Source organism: Oncorhynchus masou, chromosome 13, assembly GCF_036934945.1.
Source record: "Oncorhynchus masou masou isolate Uvic2021 chromosome 13, UVic_Omas_1.1, whole genome shotgun sequence".
Classification (NCBI taxonomy): Eukaryota; Metazoa; Chordata; class Actinopteri; order Salmoniformes; family Salmonidae; genus Oncorhynchus; species Oncorhynchus masou.
In genome coordinates this window covers 71,630,821-71,649,532 of record NC_088224.1, presented here as the reverse complement: position 1 = coordinate 71,649,532, position 18,712 = coordinate 71,630,821, and the positions used below count along the sequence as shown (strand labels likewise).

Genomic DNA, 18,712 nt, shown 5'->3' with positions numbered 1-18,712 from the left:
TGGTGCTCTCTTTTGAAGACATACCTTGCAAATCAAAATCGGCAGAGATCTCGGAGTCCTTACCGTATGTGCTCTCCCTTGGAACACAGCATACTTTTGGTCGGTTGGCATTACAGTGATCAATGTTCTCCCTCTAAATTCACATACAGGTCATGATGTCTGTCCAGACCCATTCTCCTGAAGAGGGAGGGGAGCTGCCATGAAGCCCCTAGACTGGGGGAATTTCAATGGCATTGTTCTCACTGGGACTGTGGGAGTGAGTCATGATGTATGTTTGCCACCATTTGTTCGAGGCAGGGAGCAAAGTTCCCATTCATCTGTGGTAATGTTTAACAGGCTGGTTTTGGGTGATATGGTACAGTACACAACCGTCACACAAGAGGAAATATCAGAAGCATCATCAATAGTGTTCCTCCTCTCACAGCCTGTGGTGCAGTACCTGTCAGAAATCCTCACACTGAGGTAAGTGAGATAGATACTGTAAAAAAATATGTATTTTGTTCAACAATAAATTCACCCAGTCAACATATTTCTGTGGGATATAGCAGCTCTGTGGTATCTAGCATATACAATAGGAGGACAAACATTGCATATTACCATATTGATATAATATAAGGGATGATTTATTGGATATCTACGATTATTAGAAGATATAGTGTTGAGAAGTTGCATCGAGATTACACAATACAAATGTTATAGTGCATATCGATGTGTATCTCTTCAGTATATTTTTGGGGACTTACTCTATTTTACTGAGATTGTATCTTCTCAAACTATACCTTAAGGATTAGAGAACAATTAGAGAACAAACTTTAGGGATGTGTTTTTCTTATTTGAGTCAATTTTATTTATATGAGAAGAACGTTCTCTGAAGCGGAAAAACAGCTTGAATCACCTTGATGTATTTTACGTACATTTAATCAGAGGTAGTAGATGTGTAAATTTGAATGACAAATTCATTACACAAAATAAATTAGGTTTTTCCTGCCAATTTAGAAAAGAAAGCAATCAAGATTACTGCCTTTGACTGCCAACATGGTGTTGCATGATTGTATCTGTAACACACTGCCACATCCATTCTGTAATGAATGAAGGTTTACCATCAACACATGTTCATAAATGTATTTTTTTATCTGACTCTCTTGTCTCTGTGTCATTTCAGCTTGGAACAATGGCTTGACTGTTGTCTGGAAAGTATGGACAACCTCATCCCCTTGATACTGCTGGCCTGTGTGGCTCAGGGTGAGACTCTCATGCCAACAAGGACTACACTTGGGTTAGATTCTTATATCAGAAGTCACTCATTTGCCAGTGTACCCCCCCCCCCCAACCACCACCACCAGAATGTGGTTGATCATTGAACCCCTTGATATTAAACCCACAGGCACACTAATTAACTTCCTAATGATATATGTGCTCTGCATAATTAATTTCCTCAAATTGGTGGTGTTTCTTGTTAGTTGGAGGATATAGTGGTCAGGGACAAGAGTGTCACTGAATCCCATCTCAAATTAGAGCATGAAAATGTTCATTCCTTCATTCATTCTCCCATAAAAGTATGAGCTATATAAGCTGCCCTAGATATTTCTCAGACCTAATTTCCCAAATGGATACATCATTTATGAGTCCACACAGGCCATATCAGCTAACACAGTTAGCACTGCACAAACAATTTATACGTCACCCAGATTACTTGGAAATGAGCGTATTATTTAATATTCCAAAGTTGCACCAGACCCATTAATATTTTCCCCTTTACACCTCCGTTTATCAATGGAATTAAGTTGTGATGCACCACTGAAATTCAATTGGGGGATGACTTTTCTAAAGAAGGAGAGTAATGTAAATGTCTCACAGCAGAGCTTTTCTCCTCACAGACTATACAGTCTATCTATTCTTAACCAGGTACACGGTCTTGTTGGTTATTAAATCTAACATGGCCGTTCAGCTGTTAATGTGTTTGTTTACCCATCCCAGCGCTGTGCTACTTAGAGAGCGCCCACCCGCTGCCTGCTGCTGCTTATGGGCCCTAATTTACATTGTCCTTTTGGTCTGTACTCTACACTGTAAATCCTGCTTGCCATCTGGACAGGTCGGCACAGATTTAGAGTCGCTCTCCTCATTTGGACCCACTGGTTTAACATGTTTGTCTGGAGCCGACGAGCATGTGACTAATGTTTTACCTCTGTCTGCATTCAAAAGATGTATATGCAAATTTGGGGTAAGAAAGATCGAGATAAGCTTGAGGAGGTCACATTTCAAATGTCTTCTTGAGTCAGTTTTATGCAATGCTTTTTCGAGGATGAATCTTAGTCAGATCGTGCTTGTTTCTAACAGCCTCACAATCAACCAAGACAGTCACACCTCACATACCATATCAGAGAGTGATTAAGTGGGATTCAAACACTGAAATGTGTCATTGGTTTCTATTATAACTCAATCATGATTTTATCACAACACCCCAATGTCACCCACATTCCCCGACCACCATGCTTCTGACGCCCATGTCTCTGTCTGTCCCTGTTAGTGTTGAATTCCCAGATGCAGCTGAATCCCAGAACCATCACTTTGCTGCGAGGTGACACGGCCCGACTGATCTGCAGCACAGCTGAGCCCTGGCAGGTGATGGTGTGGATCCTCAACGGTGGCTCTGTGTTGACCATCTCAGCCCAGTACGGTATTCTCTCAAACAACCCCAATGTGAACGCCATTAACTGCTCCACCAATCAGCTCTCCAGCTGGGAATTGACACTGAATAGAGTCCAGCGCAGCTACCAGGGCCAGGTGACCTGTGACCTCCAAAATATCCAGAGGCAAACTGCCGATCTGTTTGTTCAAGGTTTGTGTGCTTTTCTCATTCGGCTGTCCTTGAGGTGGCTGCCTACTGGCTGGCTGACAGTATTTAGTATGGCAGAGAAACAAAGGAGCCACAGTTACTGTACTGCAAAGGTTTTTCAAGAGAGTATTTCAAAAGGCAGCTGTGAAGTGAGATTTTAGTTTCTTATGGATTCTCTCTCTCTCCTTGTCTCTCACACATGTACGCACACTCACATGTACACGTGCATACACACACAAAGAAAAAAAACAGTGGCAACACTATTCAGGGAGATCTCAGTGCAAGAGGCGTCACTACTGTACCTGGTTAGAATCCAGGCTGAATCACATCCGGCCATGATTGGGAGTCCCAAAGGGCGGCGCACAATTGGCCCAGCGTCGTCTGGGTTTGGCCGGGGTAGGCCATCATAAACAAATGAAAGAAGACATGAAGGAAGGATTTAACCTTGACTAGGAGAGGAAAAGCAGAATAAACAAAAAGTTGAACCTTATCATTGATGATGCCACCCACACACTCTCCTAGAGACAAAAACTCAATGTATTCCTAAGTCATATTGGCTTGTTCTTTTAATTGAAAGCTTTTGTTTGAACTTGTTCTTGAACTTGTGGTTTCATGCGCGAGGTAGATTTTCTCTAGTTTTTCTCACAGCTGCTGATTTGGTTGTTGGACATCGATCCAGGTGTATATCAATGGAGGGAATTCATTTGGGGCCTGTCTCAAAGGAAGCCTGCAGCATTAGCTGTTTTGATGGGCTGTATGACATTGTTGGAGTGTGTGGGATGGAAATAGATTGGGTTAGTTATAAATACAGGGTGGAGGGCACTCCCCTGAGCGCCAGTTATAAGACGCGTCATAGGTTGTCATTGTAAATAAGAATTTGTTCTTAAGTGACATGCCTAGTTAAATGAAGGTTAAATAATTACAATTATATACCAGCCAGGATTTAGTCTGTCATCCCTCACCTGATACGCCCTCCTTCTATCCTTGTATTCCTCTATTGCTCTATCCTTCTTTTGCTGTTTCCCTCTATCCCTGTTTCCCTTTTCCCCCGCTATCTCTCTTTCCATATGTTTCTCCATCACTGTTTCTCGACTTGTTAATGCCGATTAAGGCAGCCCCCAGCACCTCTCTGATTCAGAGGTTGGGTTGGGTTGGGTGAAATGCGGATGACACATTTCGATTGAAAGCATTCAGTTGTACAACTGACCAGGTATCCCCTTTCCCTTTTCCCCTCTCTCCCTGTTTCCCTCTATCTTTTCTTGTTTCCCTCTATCTCTCGTTTCCTATTTCCCTCTTTCCCACTTTCCCCTTTCCCCTCCATCTCTCTTTTCCTGTTTCCTCTATCTCTCTCTCTTTTCCCCCTCTTCCTTTATCCCTGTATCCATTATTTTGTTCCACTAGGAGGATTTAAACCACTGTTATCTTCTAAGTTATAAGGATGGTGTTTCACATAATGGATTTCCTTGACAGGCATGGTTTTCAAAGTATCACTGTCTGTGCTTTGAACTATTGGTTATCTTGTTCAGATATATTATGTTGATGTATTTGGAGCAAGTTCATGAATGACTGAAAATACTTTTCTTGAACTTTTATTTGGATCTTGAGGACATTAATGTTTTCCTTTTCGTTATTCAATTTCTTATCGTTGATGCAGTGCTTTGCGCCACTGTAACCACAGTGCATTTCTCTGATTTCACTACGTTTGACAGCATGCAGATAGACTGTTCCACAAGGGCGAAGGTGTGGAGAGATTGAGTAACACAACTATTGAATAGTGTTCAAAAGTCAGGGCAGGATAAGAATCAGAGCTCCTCCTCAGATTTAGCTGAAATTGTTATTTCTCCAAGCCAAAAGTATTCCAGTGAATCATCTCCGATGGTTTTCTGGGGATGCCCTACATGGAAAAGAATTACCACAGAGAATACTCAGCCAGAAATGAAGAAACATGAAGAAGGATTACAACCCATACACTGGGCCAGGATTCACCAGAACTGATAAGCTGGTATGGACAGTAGCAATGCTAGGAGGTGTTGCTGATATCTCCTCTACATTTTTCACAAGTCCTATAATCTTATTATAAACTCCACTCATATTGGAAAGTTGGACCAAAGACAAATGGGTTGGCAACAAGAAAAGCTGTGAAATTAATAATTCATTTTGCGATGAAAACATAAATTTTGTATTAATGATGTTTACTCTGCAACATTTTAGCATAAAAATAAATGAGATGGTTATGATGATGATATGTAAAAAAAAAAATATATATATTTTTTTAAAGATGATGATGATGATGACATTACGCAATACAAGATATTCAGATATTCCCCTTTCCGCTCTCATTATTCAGCTAATTTTGCCCTGCTGCAAACTGAGAGCTCAGCTAAAAGCCTGAACAAAGTCATCCATGCAAAAAGGAGGGAACAAAGCAATGACCCATTGCCTTCAATATATTACAGGATTCCTCCTTTATTGCCAATTCTACACATTATAACTGACATGCACTGAGTATACCAAACATTAGGAACGCTTTCCTAATATTGAGTTGGACACCCCCCTTTTGCCATCAGAACAGCTTCAATTCATTGGGGCATGGACTCTACAAGGTATCGAAAGCGTTCCACAGGGATGCTGGCCCATGCTGACTCCAATGCTTTCCCACAGTTATGTCAAGTTGGCTGGATGTCCTTTGGGTGGTGGACCATTCTTGATACACATGGGAAACTGTTGAGTGTGAAAAAATCCAACAGTGTTGCAGTTCTTGACACAAACCGGTGTGCCTGGCACCTACTACCATGCCCCGTTCAAAGGCACTTAAATATTTTGTCTTGCCCAGGCACCTTCTAAATGGCACACATAAACAATCCATGTCTCCTCCCCTTCATCTACACTGATTTTAAGTGGATTTAACAAGTGACATCAAGAAGGATCATAGCTTTCACCTGGATTCACCTGGTCAGTCTATGTCATAGAAGGAGCAGGTGGTCTTAATGTTTTATATACTCAGTGTATGTCACCACTACCCATTAACAATAGTGCATGGTGGATCAAGTCCTGCATTGTGGATGCAGAAGATCTCAGAGCCTTTGAATTAATTGTGCATCTAGGCATTTTCCAGTTACCAGTCAGCAACTCTTCTGGTGATTTGTGGCCTGTTGGTCCAAATATACCATCGGAGGAGAGCCACAAATCTACACTGGAGACGGGCCCTTTGCTCTCCTCAGCCCTCCGTTCTAATTGTCCAATATGAATATGATGTGAACACGCCCACACAGAACGTATACACACATACTGCTTGCAGACACACAAACAAACAGACATACATGAACACACACACACATACACACACAAACACATACACACACACACACACACACACACACACACACACACACACACACACACACACACACACACACACACACACACACACACACACACACACACACACACACACACACACACACACACACACACACACATGCAGACACACACATTTTCTCTTCAACAAATCAATGTCTGTATGTGGTTGATATAATATGAACAGAATGTGCTGTAAGGGCTAGAGCCGAGGATGAGGCCACTGGTGTAAATCAGAGTATGCCTTTGGGGATTGGATGTTCATCAGAATAAATTCACACACAGACACACATACAAACACATGCATAACCACTAGTGCTGTTGGAACATACAATACTGCTAATCTGAGCAGAAAGTGCCCATACTTCTTCCAGATTAAATGCTGTCCCCGAGAGTTACAATTTCCCTGCCGAGGGCCCTATTGAAAAAACACAGCATCTTCTCAGGGAACAGTCACCAAGCCTGTCTAAAATGGCTTGGCTTACTGTGATTAACAAACCTTATGAAACCTTATTTCAGAGATCACTTAGATTGGAATGATGGGGGAGGAGCCTCATGTTGTGAGACACTGACTTTCTCTCCTCAAATGTATCAATCTTCCATCCATAATTAGTTGCAGTAGTTTATTAGTCCATGGAAGTGAGATGCTGCTTTCTTCTTCTGATCCCCTTTAATTTATTGCACTGCTGAGATTCCTTTTACAGCCTTTTCAATAGGGGAGTCGGTGTAATCAAAGTTACACATCAACTTACAGTATATGACACCAAATCAAATATGAAAGCGCAGCCTATGACGAATGGGGGAGCCGTCATTGTGTACAGAACATTGAGAGCTTTGATCCTGAATGTAATTCAGTTAGACAAAGCGACAAAGCGTCAGTAATTATCTGTCTATCTATAGCAATTCTCTGCTGCGCCGTCTGCCTTTCACTCTGCTAGACAATAGACTTCACAGTCGATATCGCCCAGTCTAAGTGGCTTATTTGGTTGCCAGTGTCTGAGAGGGGAAAGAGGCATTCTCCCATCAGCCAATTGAGACCTCGAGGCACACGATTAATAATTTAGGAAGAGTAAGAAGCCTCTATAAGTGAGCAGGTAAATTGCGATCGGAGAATCCCTATCAGTCTCACAATGGACTAGAATGACCTGGTAAACTGTAAAAAAACAGACATACAGTATCCCAAAACATTTACAATTTTCTTTCCAGAGAGGGGTAATGTGGCCATCACAGGGGGGAACGTGACTGTGCTGAAGGGGGAAGAGATCCTGTTCCAGTGCCTGGCTGTAGGCTGGTACCCAGTGCCTAGTCTTACTTGGCTTGTGAATGGCAGAGAGGTGGACCAGAGTCAGTACAACATCAGCACTGAAGGGCCTGTTGATGTGGATGGGCTCTACAACCTGACCAGTAACCTCAGTGTCCAGGCAGCAGAGAGCTCTTATGTGGAGTGCCTAGCCTCTGTCTCTGCCCTCCCCACGCCCCAGGCCAGCAGTGTACGTCTGACTGTGGGTGAGAAACATAAACACTCTCTCTCTCACTCTTTCTCTCTACTCTGAGCTGGGGTTTGTCTATGTCCACATATTCATCAGTGAAAGCAGACAGTGGGGGGTTGTTATTGGTGATGAGAGAAATTACAAGAAAGGCATTGCAGGATAGACACAAGGCTTTAATCACCATTGAAGTGGAGCAAAGTGTTCCCAATCTCTCTGAAGTCATCCTACATGAATAGAGTATTGGGAGCAGCAGGATTTGCTGTGTTCACTGAGTTTCCCCTCTGTGGTTTGGGTAGTCTTGAAATACATTCAATAGCGTAAACAAAAGACGGCACTCTCCCTGCCAGCAAACCCTGATAATAGTCTATTGATTAAAACATTAATTGAAGAATGCAATTTTTCAGCTTCTTTGGGACTAAACCTCATAAATTACCTTATTTTTTTAGTTGCAGAGGTGGGTGTGGAGAATGTATGCGACGACTGCGCTGTTCTAATGGCAGTAACAGCCTCCGTGTCTGCCGTGCTCCTGCTCCTGCTGCTAAGCATCTGCATTGTCCTCTGTTACATACGGAGGAGAAGAGCAAGTAAGCACCTTTCTTTTCTTTTTATACGGCTCAGTGAAAAATGCCCCCCCCCCCCCACACACACAGGAACAATGATTAAAGTATAATGAAGGAGTTAGGCTGTCACACGTAGTGATTCTGCAGTGTGCCCCACACCTGCATCGGCAAGGTCATGGATTTTTGAACACATACAGAACTTCAACTGTCAGCAGAATGCTCCAGGTCTAAAGTGCTGGCTTTGGCCTAACCCCCCACCTGTCCATAAAACACAGGAGCACTACCATGGAGAGATAGTTGTCCAGGAGAGACACACTGGACACAGCACCTCCTGGTGGTCACTCTATGGAAATGCAGTTATTCTGTCACTAAGTAACACAGGTAGACAGACTCATGAATATGGGTGAGAATTACATTAGGCAGGAGTTAGCCAATCATATTTAGTTTATTTTTCATTTACTATGTTGAATAATCTGAGAGTTATGTCTATCATCAGACTTGTTTGATCTGGTGTTACATATACCAAGACTGATTCATTATGACTCTAATAGGGGCCACAATCCACAAACATGTCTCTGAAGTGACCCCCAAAAATCTTCAACTTCATACCCCTGGGATTAATGCCTTTCTGGGTTACCAGCAACCAGTGACTAGAAGGTTTTGTGAGTCTTTGGCGGCTTTAGGAGTAAAGATGGTTGGTGAGGAGTTTCTGGAGAGCCATCTCAGAGGTGATCGTTGTTGTGGGCGATGAGGCGGCCGTCTGGCTGTTGTGTGAGATAACAAAACTTGCCCCTGAGTCATACATTAGACTGCTCTAATCCCTGCAACTGATTTCAGACCAGTGCAAATCAGGGCCGTTATTTGGCAGTTGTGGGATTATCTTAATAAATCAGGTGTGCCCTCTTAAGCACATTTACAGTATTCACCCAATAGTCTGGTATCTTTTCACTGTCATTGATTTGGTCCAGTTCCTTTCCCGCTGCTTTCCTTATTGTAATTCCCAGGCAGCAAAGCATCAAATCAACATAATCAGTATTTTTCCCATTTAAGAAAATGGCATGGCTCCAAGTCAGTCTTGCTCCCTGAACTAATCAAACACACTGAAGAGTCATGTATGCATTGTAATTATTCAGACAGAATGTGGATTAAATATATTCACCTTAATAACTTTGAACAGTGTGGGTTTAAAACAATAAAGGACGAGGCAATTTCTCCTCCTGTAAAAGAGTGTGGTTTATCCTTTTCCTGGGCCGGCACCATCTGTACCAGCATTGTTATAGAATTGTTTTCTCTCTGGCCAGGACCTTGGGCTAAGAAAGGTAATGATGCTGTGTGATAATATTCATTAACAATCAGCTCAGGCTTTCACTCTAACATTTCTAAAGTGACCTCAGGCTACAGTGAGTGTGTGCTGGCTTTACTGTATAGGTCTAGATTGAGAATTGAGACAGGAAAAACCCTGTATGATAGCCATAATGTAAGATCACATAAGATCATGACATGTATTTTTCTGTATTTGGTTGTCTTTCAGAATCAAGCCTACCGGAGGCAATAAGGTGAGAGTTTGATGCTCTTTGTGCCATTATTTATAACCTCTCAACCTGCTTGTTGATGTGGGATTATACAGTGTTTGAAATGGTACAGATATTTATTTTTATTGGCGAGAGCTGACGAATGAAGATCCAGGATCAAATGTGGCTACTTTCGAGGACGTGACTAACCATCCATAAAACGATTTATGGAAAACATTTGTGAGAGGGAACTAATACAGTCTCATCCTATTGCTACAAAATTCCATTAGTCCTTTACACAAGTTACTGCTGGGACTCAGCATAAATCAGTAAATAAGTCTACCCAAAGGCATGTATTTATATGGCTCCGAGTCTACCTTGTGTCTGAGAAGAGACTAGGATTTTATAGTTAATTAAATAAAGAATTGAGAATAATGTGGAACATTAGATGGTTATTAGATTATAACATCGACATTAAGACTGGAACTCTAGTTGACTCAAAAATATCCACATGGCAGTCAATGAAACAGAAAACAATACATACACAATAACACATCCAAGTTGGACTCACAAGTGAAATTCATGACAATATGTACATTCAGGAAGACTCAAATTAATTTGCATAGGTATGGAATGTGCGACGCCCTGGCCTGGGGAATTGAAAGCAGATGTATACTGTTGGTGGAGCTGCTTGACACTTGTCCTCGGCAGGCAGGTAATCAGTCTCTGAAGGGGGACTTGAAGTCCAGGCACAGTTTCTCTCTTCTCTCATGAAGTGAGGGCATATGCCGTCCCAAGGATGATTCTGCAAGCATGCTTCTGTATTCGCTCAAGTTTGATTTGATTTGGTTAGAGAGGGCTTGAGTCAAGTAGCTGTGCCAAACTGGTGCAGCATACTCTAGGGAGGGTCAAACATAGCTAGTAGATTTGTCAGCAGTTTTAATGTCCCTAATGATACTATTTTACTATTGAAGCAGTGAACACGCTGACAGAAGAGTTGTTAAGTCTAAATAAATTGAATAATAATAATGGCTTTATTTTTTCATAGGTATCAGCAGATTACAATGGGGAAATAAACACTATAGCCTGTACACTGCAGTCACAAGAGAAGACAATTTATAGTACCAACATAAAGCTCACAAAACTGTTGCTTCTTTCAAGGTTACACCATTTTCCTCCTGTAGGAGACTGAGATCTGTAGGAATAGGTCATATTTTCCATTGGGCTTTTCCTCTTGGTTTCCACAGGATAGACAAATCAAAGAGCGAGAGAAGCTCCGTTGCCGAGGAGACCGGGGGGGAGGTCAACCTGGGATACACCACAGAGGGCCACTCAGGTGAGAGTCAGGGTGACAAATACCCCTGTTCCTCATTAGGACACATTATCTTCAACATCTAATGAGATCAGTGAGGTAGGTAGGCATAGACAATCAGAATGGAAAGGCTATTCTATTTTATCTGCGATTTTTAGAATTTGTTAAAAGTATTATAGGCTACTAACAGCATTAGAGGCTATAATTGACTATGATGTAATAATAAGGACATGTTCTATGTTGGAGCCGCTGTACTATTCTTCTTCCCCTGAGCATAGTGTGGTACAGTGAAATGGTCAGAGGGAATGTCAGGTCAGGTAAATGCCTGTTTCTCACTCGACAGACGCTGGCCGCAGTGACCTCATCGTCACTGGGGAAACCCACAGCCAGATGAACTCCATCAGCGCTCACAAGGTAAGGAGAGGGAGAGAGGGCCACTTACTGCAGCTGAATAATGCAGTCAGTCTCCATACTGCAGCCGGAGTCCCTGACACCTCCCAGGCTCTCACATTGACGGGGACTGCAGGGACTGCCCAGATCGTCCTCCCCTGGCCGGAGGACAGTTAACTTTCAATGACTGCATTGCATCCTATTCGCTAGCCTCGGTTTTTCTAATGACTGCCTTGCCTGGTTCACCAACTACTTTGCAGACAGAGTTCAGTGTGTCAAATCGGAGGGCATGTTGTCCAGTCCTCTGGCAGTCTCTATGGGGGTGCCACAGGGTTCAATTCTCGGGCCGACTCTTTTCTCTGTATATATCAATGATGTTGCTCTTGCTGCGGGCGATTCCCTGATCCACCTCTACGCAGACGACACCATTCTGTATACTTCCGGCCCTTCCTTGGACACTGTGCTATCTAACCTCCAAACGAGCTTCAACGCCATACAACACTCCTTCCGTGGCCTCCAACTGCTCTTAAACGCTAGTAAAACCAAATGCATGCTTTTCAACCGTTCGCTGCCTGCACCCGCACGCCCGACTAGCATCACCACCCTGGATGGTTCCGACCTAGAATATGTGGACATCTATAAGTACCTAGGTGTCTGGCTAGACTGTAAACTCTCCTTCCAGACTCATATCAAACATCTCCAATCTAAAATCAAATCTAGAGTCGGCTTTCTATTCCGCAACAAAGCCTCCTTCACTCACGCCGCCAAACTTACCCTAGTAAAACTGACTATCCTACCGATCCTCGACTTCGGCGATGTCATCTACAAAATAGCTTCCAATACTCTACTCAGCAAACTGGATGCAGTTTATCACTGTGCCATCCGTTTTGCTACTAAAGCACCTTATACCATCCACCACTGCGACCTGTATCCTCTAGTCGGCTGGTCCTCGCTACATATTCGTCGCCAGACCCACTGGCTCCAGGTCATCTACAAGTCCATGCTAGGTAAAGCTCCACCTTATCTCAGTTCACTGGTCACGATGGCAACACCCACCCGTAGCACGCGCTCCAGCAGGTGTATCTCACTGATCATCCCTAAAGCCAACACCTCATTCGGCTGCCTCTTGTTCTAGTTCTCTGCTGCCTGTGACTGGAACGAATTGCAAAAATCGCTGAAGTTGGAGACTTTTATCTCCCTCACCAACTTCAAACATCTGCTATCTGAGCAGCTAACCGATCGCTGCAGCTGTACATAGTCTATCGGTAAATAGCCCACCCAATTTACCTACCTCATCCCCATACTGTTTATATTTATTTACTTTTCTGCTCTTTTGCACACCAGTATCTCTACCTGTACATGACCATCTGATCATTTATCACTCCAGTGTTAATCTGCAAAATTGTAATTATTCGCCTACCTCCTCATGCCTTTTGCACACAATGTATATGGACTCTCTTTTTCTCTTCTTTTTTTTCCTACTGTGTTATTGACTTGTTAATTGTTTACTCCATGTGTAACTCTGTGTTGTCTGTTCACACTGCTATGCTTTATCTTGGCCAGGTCGCAGTTGTAAATGAGAACTTGTTCTCAACTAGCCTACCTGGTTAAATAAAGCTGAAATAAAAAATAAAAATAGTGTGCACTAGTTTTGACAAGGGCCCATGATTTACTCATAATACACCCACTGTACTGTATATGATAACAGGCTAACTAACTGGCTGTTCAAAATGTAGATTAAAGTTAGTCAATAATATATTGGATATTAGTTCATCAATGTTGATGAGCCAATGGAGCTTCTTAGATGGTTTTATAAAGATTGTTAAGAAATAATGCCAGTAACTGATTGGAATATTGATCAAAGGAATGTTCAGAGTTGTTGCATGATCAGTAATGGTGATGGGAGAACGATATTGCAACCACACTCTCCTTGCCTTGTCCTTCAAGTAGCTTTGTGCAAGGTCAAAAGTTCAACTGTCACAAAATATTCCCATTTTCTATATTCCAGATCCCAGATGTTGTCTCTTCCAGTAACTTCTCGCCAACCACCAGAGAGAGTACTGCCTCAACTGACCACTGTGGAGATGGCTCCAAGACAGTCAGAAGAATGACTACGGTGTGATCGTCGTATGGGGTCCAAACAAGATATGCTGGATTTTTACTGTTACATTAGTGTAACATTGCCAATTATGCTACACAACATGCTTTTCATTAAATGTATCACACTTTATTGTACATACAGTAGGTATATTCACTTGATGTAAACTTTTTTTTTAAATGTTTTATTGTTACTGCATATTGAGGATACCTAATCCCATGGAATGAACTCTCAACACATTATTTGTGGGGTTTTGTGTTCACACAGTTTTTGGGATCACACAGACCAAGACATCAGATGACTGACTCTCTCATACATTTTTGTTCTCACTCACATATTCTTCCTATGTTTTAGGAGGAGTTGTTTTCTCTTTCTGACTGAAAACAACAGATTCATCTTATAAGGTGCACACTGTGATTGATGATTTGACTGTGTAAGATTCTTAGTTTGCTGTATAATAGTTATAGTCAGATTGTGTAGGATGTATAGTGTTGTTTAAAATCAAGCTAGCTGCGCACAGCGCTGTTGTCCTCATTTGGGTATCAAATCAACTGTGGTATATTAGTGATATGGATTAAGAAACACAATATCCTGGACCCCACTGAGTCATGGGTTCATCGTTGATATCTGTTGTGTAAACCTATGTTAATCCACCTGTCAACAGTTACATGGCCAAGTCACCATCATCACAATGCTCAGCTAGGTTTCACATTTTCATAGGTGACAGTGTTCGGAAAAGATAAAGCATGGAACAATTTTCGGTGATATAGTGGCATGGTTTCAAGACCTCTTTGTAAGTAGATGTTAACCCGGCAGTTACATGGGTCTGTATTGACCAATCATCACAATGGTCAATGATAAGGCCTGGGAAGTGAGTGACAGCGGGTGTTCTAGTGGCATTTTCCTCCAGTTGAGGTGTTATAGGATAGGGATACCTTCCTGTGTTCATTGATGAATGATGCCAACATTAATAATGTATGCTATCCCTTCCTGTGAAAATGGACACAAGTGACTTTCAACAAAACGGAAGACAAAAATGGCTTTTTATTACGTGACATATGTAAACTTTCTCTTCAAAAGCTGCCTATGATATAAAAATAAAGCATGTTCTATATTATATGAGAGTAATTGTATGTTACACAATACGACCATGCTGGATGGAACTCAAGGGATTCAATAATGTATGTATTCAATACACACTACTGGGATTAATAGAAAGACCATTCACTGTCTCTATCTACCCCTGAATAGAGTTAAGCAACCAAGGAGCAACCAAACCCCAGTTAACTGGCAGAGCCACAGTGTTCGGTCAGTCATTGTCCCTCACAAAGGCGGAACCAGGGTGTCATAAAATGTTTCATCTGAAAGAGCCATTTTCACCAACAATAGCTAGTCCGAGAACCTTGTTCCCCCCTCTTCCCTTTCCTTCATATAATCATTTTGACAGCTAAACCGTAGTCCAATATGTGTCAGCACCTCTCCCCTCGCCTCCTTATATCTCTAACTCAATGAATTCCCTTTTCAGGAGAGGAAACGGCTACAACAGCCATGGAAAAGCTTGGAGTGGTATGCTGCTGCTGCTCCTGTGAGAGAGAGGCTCAGCAATGCATTGGAATGTGGATATTCTTGCAGAAGGGATGATATCACATTTGCATGTTATAATGGTAAAGGAGAATAGTCACGAGTGGCAGAGGTATATGAACCTGTCATAGCAATTCTATAGTCAGACTGGCGTTACTGTCACTTACAGAGCCGGCATGCATAAAAAATAATGACATGCCTATGACTTCTATCTCAGAGGTTGAGGCACTTGATTTGTTACATCTTTTAACAGCATGGGGGTGGAAAGTGGCAAGGAATGCAATCAGTGGCTTATGCTTTGTAAATAGAAAACACACAGACATCTCAGTGTATTTATGCATTCTTATAGACCCATTTAGCACATTGATTTGACTTGTCAGTGTCTGTGACCTTGGTGGAGAAGAAGGCGCCAGAAACACCACAGAGCAAAATGTTTGGGCCCTGACCTTAATACCTCTTTAAATGCAGATTATGTGGTTTTCTAGTCTAATTTGTCTATCTGTAAATGGTACAGTAATTGTATCTGTGCAGCCTGTAGTTTGAAGATTCCACTTGGTGTCAGAGAGTGAGTGACAACTTTTAATAGAAAGTAAATGAAAGACATAACATCCTTATTGGGTGGCGTTTTGTTCACTGCAATATTATTTCACCAGATGGGTGATAGTACAGATCTTCTCCTTCTTAACAATCCCATAATGCCTGTGCCTGAGAGGAAAGTGGCCTAGCCCTAACGTGTTTGTCTCAGCCTTCTGTTTTTCCACACCAAACGCCTGCCGTGCCGTCAAAGCAGCGGCTATTAAATAAATTAAACATCCTCCAGTGGGTTCACAAAGAGGGGCATGATATGAGAGGCCTATTACATGACTCTGTTCTGTGTTTTGTTTTCCAGACTAATGTTACCCTCCCTGGAGCTCACTTGAGCTCCAAGGTTTTCAGTTACCCTTCATCAATGGTGTATTCATATCGCTAGGATACCCCAAGGTGTGCCTTTCCAGCATCAACATCTTGGCAGCATCTCTGTCTCTCCCTCACTCATTCTCCATTGCTTCTCCTCCTTTCTTTCTTAGCTCTCCACCTGCTCAGGTTCTTGTGTGAGGCTGCAGTCACGTTGCACAGTTTCTCTCAGGTGCCGTCCTGTCTCTCAGCCTTTGGGGGCAGCTCTTACGTAATAAACACTCCTCTCTTCAAGGGGCTTTTCTAACGCATGAATAAATAAATGGAGCCTTTGCTAAGGGTTCTCTGGTTCTCTATTGCATGCTTGTTTAAACAGTCTGCATACAGTAAGTATATTCTTAATTTTGAACTGCTTGTGCCGGAGAGAAACAGGGCTTGTACAGATATAGAAACACAGGTTATTCTATTGAGTAAACACAAGGCAAGGTGGCACCAGATTCATCTCTCCTCATTGACCCATGAATGTAGATACACGAGTGCAACTCCGTCACTCCAATATTAACATAATAATACGGCAGTAATAGGATGTGAAGCCTGAGAGCTCTTCACCATTTCTATAAATATTTATTCATGCATATTAGACCCCAGTGACATAAAATACTTTGCCTTTTCAGGAGGGGTCTTGATTTGATGTAATTGACTTGAATTAAATTGTCCCTCTTGGCATTGGTCAGGGCAAATAAAACAATTGTGCTTGGTTTGTGCCTCTCAGGGCCAATGCTGATGAATAACTTAGCATGACCTCCCTCTCGTTATTGAAAGCCAATGCTCTCAAGTGCATCTTTCACTGGCCTGGGCATGAGTGAAAGGCTTCCAAAACCAGTCCTTTGCTACTGTATTATGTGTCTGGGTTATTAAAGGCAACTGGAGCAAAACATCCTTGACGTGACCCTGTTAACATAATTAAGGCTCTCTTAATTAGCTGATTAATGCAATTTAGAAATAGATGCCGCAGCCCTTTACCAGAGTGTGAGAGAGAGAGCTGCATGTGGCTGTCCTTTCTCTGTGAGAGATCTCTGAGAGAGGCAGACTGGTATATGTTTCTTCACTTTGCTCCAGACCCCAGTGGCTGATTGAAGATGCAATCCGGGATCTTAAGCACTTTGGAATTCGTACCATATCATACGAATTTAAAAAATAATCATGGACCTATTTTGGCTTGTGAGCACTACTTTCAAAACTACTTGCTGAAATGATACAAAAGCTCTAGAGCATCACTTTAACTGGTTGTGGCTGAATGTGGAGCAGGGTCAAGGGATGGCCACCTTCTGATTCCTAGCTAAGCAGAACACTTCCACTTTTAAACCTCTGAGGCATCTCCAACCCTGCCCTGCCTTCCCTCTCCCTCCAGTATGTGTCTCTGACTCACTGTACTCTCAGTTAGATTCAATTTCATATCCTACCATTAACATTAGCCGTAGCCAAACACACATTTTTAGTTGCACAAGGGTTATCACCAGAATAAAAACAAGCCCTCTAGTGGGATACATCTTGGAAGAGCATGGAATGAACATCAATGTCACCTTTTAGCCACTCTAGGAATATTATTATTATACACTATACATACATTATAGTGTTCTCTATACCCTAATGGTGCATTGCTAATCATAGCAATAGCATTGCAAGACAACACTTACATCTTAGCTTCGTTTTTCTCCTTTCCCTGTGTTAACAGACTGTAATCACATTAATGACGGAATGGTAGCTGGCAAGAAAGCGCTGTTCGACTTATGTGGTACAAGTTAAGCCTTGGGGACGATTCATGTCATCATGTGCACTCAAATAATTATTTGCCGTCAAATATTTTCTGGTCCATTTCTTTAAGGATGAAAGCTTCTCTTTTTTTGTTGCAGCATGTGTTTATATTACCGCCTGCAATTCTCAGAGAAGCTTCAGTGAACTGGACAGAAGTCTTTTCTTTCTTGAGACAGGCCCTAATATCTTGGTTTGGGGAATTGTTTTGTAGTGTGTTGCTAAGGGCAACCTGCTGTTTCAAACAAGGGTGTAGAAACGATTATATCACCAGCCAATTAAGGATGGATATAATTTTTATATCAGTGTAGACTGCATCTGATTCACATTATTCTATCATTTTTGATGACTTCAATTGCACCCATTTTGGGCAAATAAGAACATATTTTATTTAACAGATGTTATCTAGATGTCCAGTCTATTGTATTTTTTACCCTGTACCTATTCCCTGTACCTATTCCCTGAACCTATTCAAATATTACCACGGTTAGATTGGGTGCATTGGCACTTCAATTGAAATCTCACTTCATCACCCAACCCATCCTTATATTGAGTTCACCCACAGTTGCTCCGATGAACTCTCTGCAGGTTCTGCGGACCCTTCTCCATATGTCCCGACCTGCACTCCTGTCACTGCTGTGCTCAGATGCCAGGGACTTTGGCAGAAAGGAAGCAGCAGTTCACGTCCCCTGACAGCTCTCGTCCTGATAAACTACACACAGCAGTCACAGGGCAGCAGGCAAAAGACTAATGCAACACTAGAGCCCTTAATAGAAAGCCTCTTCATAAAAAATCTGCATTTACTCATCGTTGCTCACTCTCACATCACAGAAGTAGCTTAGTAAAACAACTCCCAAACGGAGACCTACAG

The 18,712-nt window shown here is 42.2% G+C and overlaps 1 protein-coding gene across 1 annotated transcript; it reads left to right on the top strand.

The window, feature by feature from the left end:
- The first annotated feature begins 170 nt into the window (after positions 1 to 170).
- On the top strand, positions 171 to 14,671 carry LOC135552995 (immunoglobulin superfamily member 5-like). Its single transcript, XM_064984998.1, has 9 exons — positions 171 to 462; positions 1,163 to 1,242; positions 2,528 to 2,839; positions 7,400 to 7,699; positions 8,130 to 8,267; positions 9,775 to 9,799; positions 11,002 to 11,090; positions 11,410 to 11,480; positions 13,465 to 14,671. Exons 1-9 carry the CDS (start codon positions 200 to 202, stop codon positions 13,576 to 13,578), a joined length of 1,392 nt encoding a protein of 463 aa, XP_064841070.1. The 5' UTR covers positions 171 to 199; the 3' UTR covers positions 13,579 to 14,671.
- Positions 14,672 to 18,712: the final 4,041 nt, after the last annotated feature.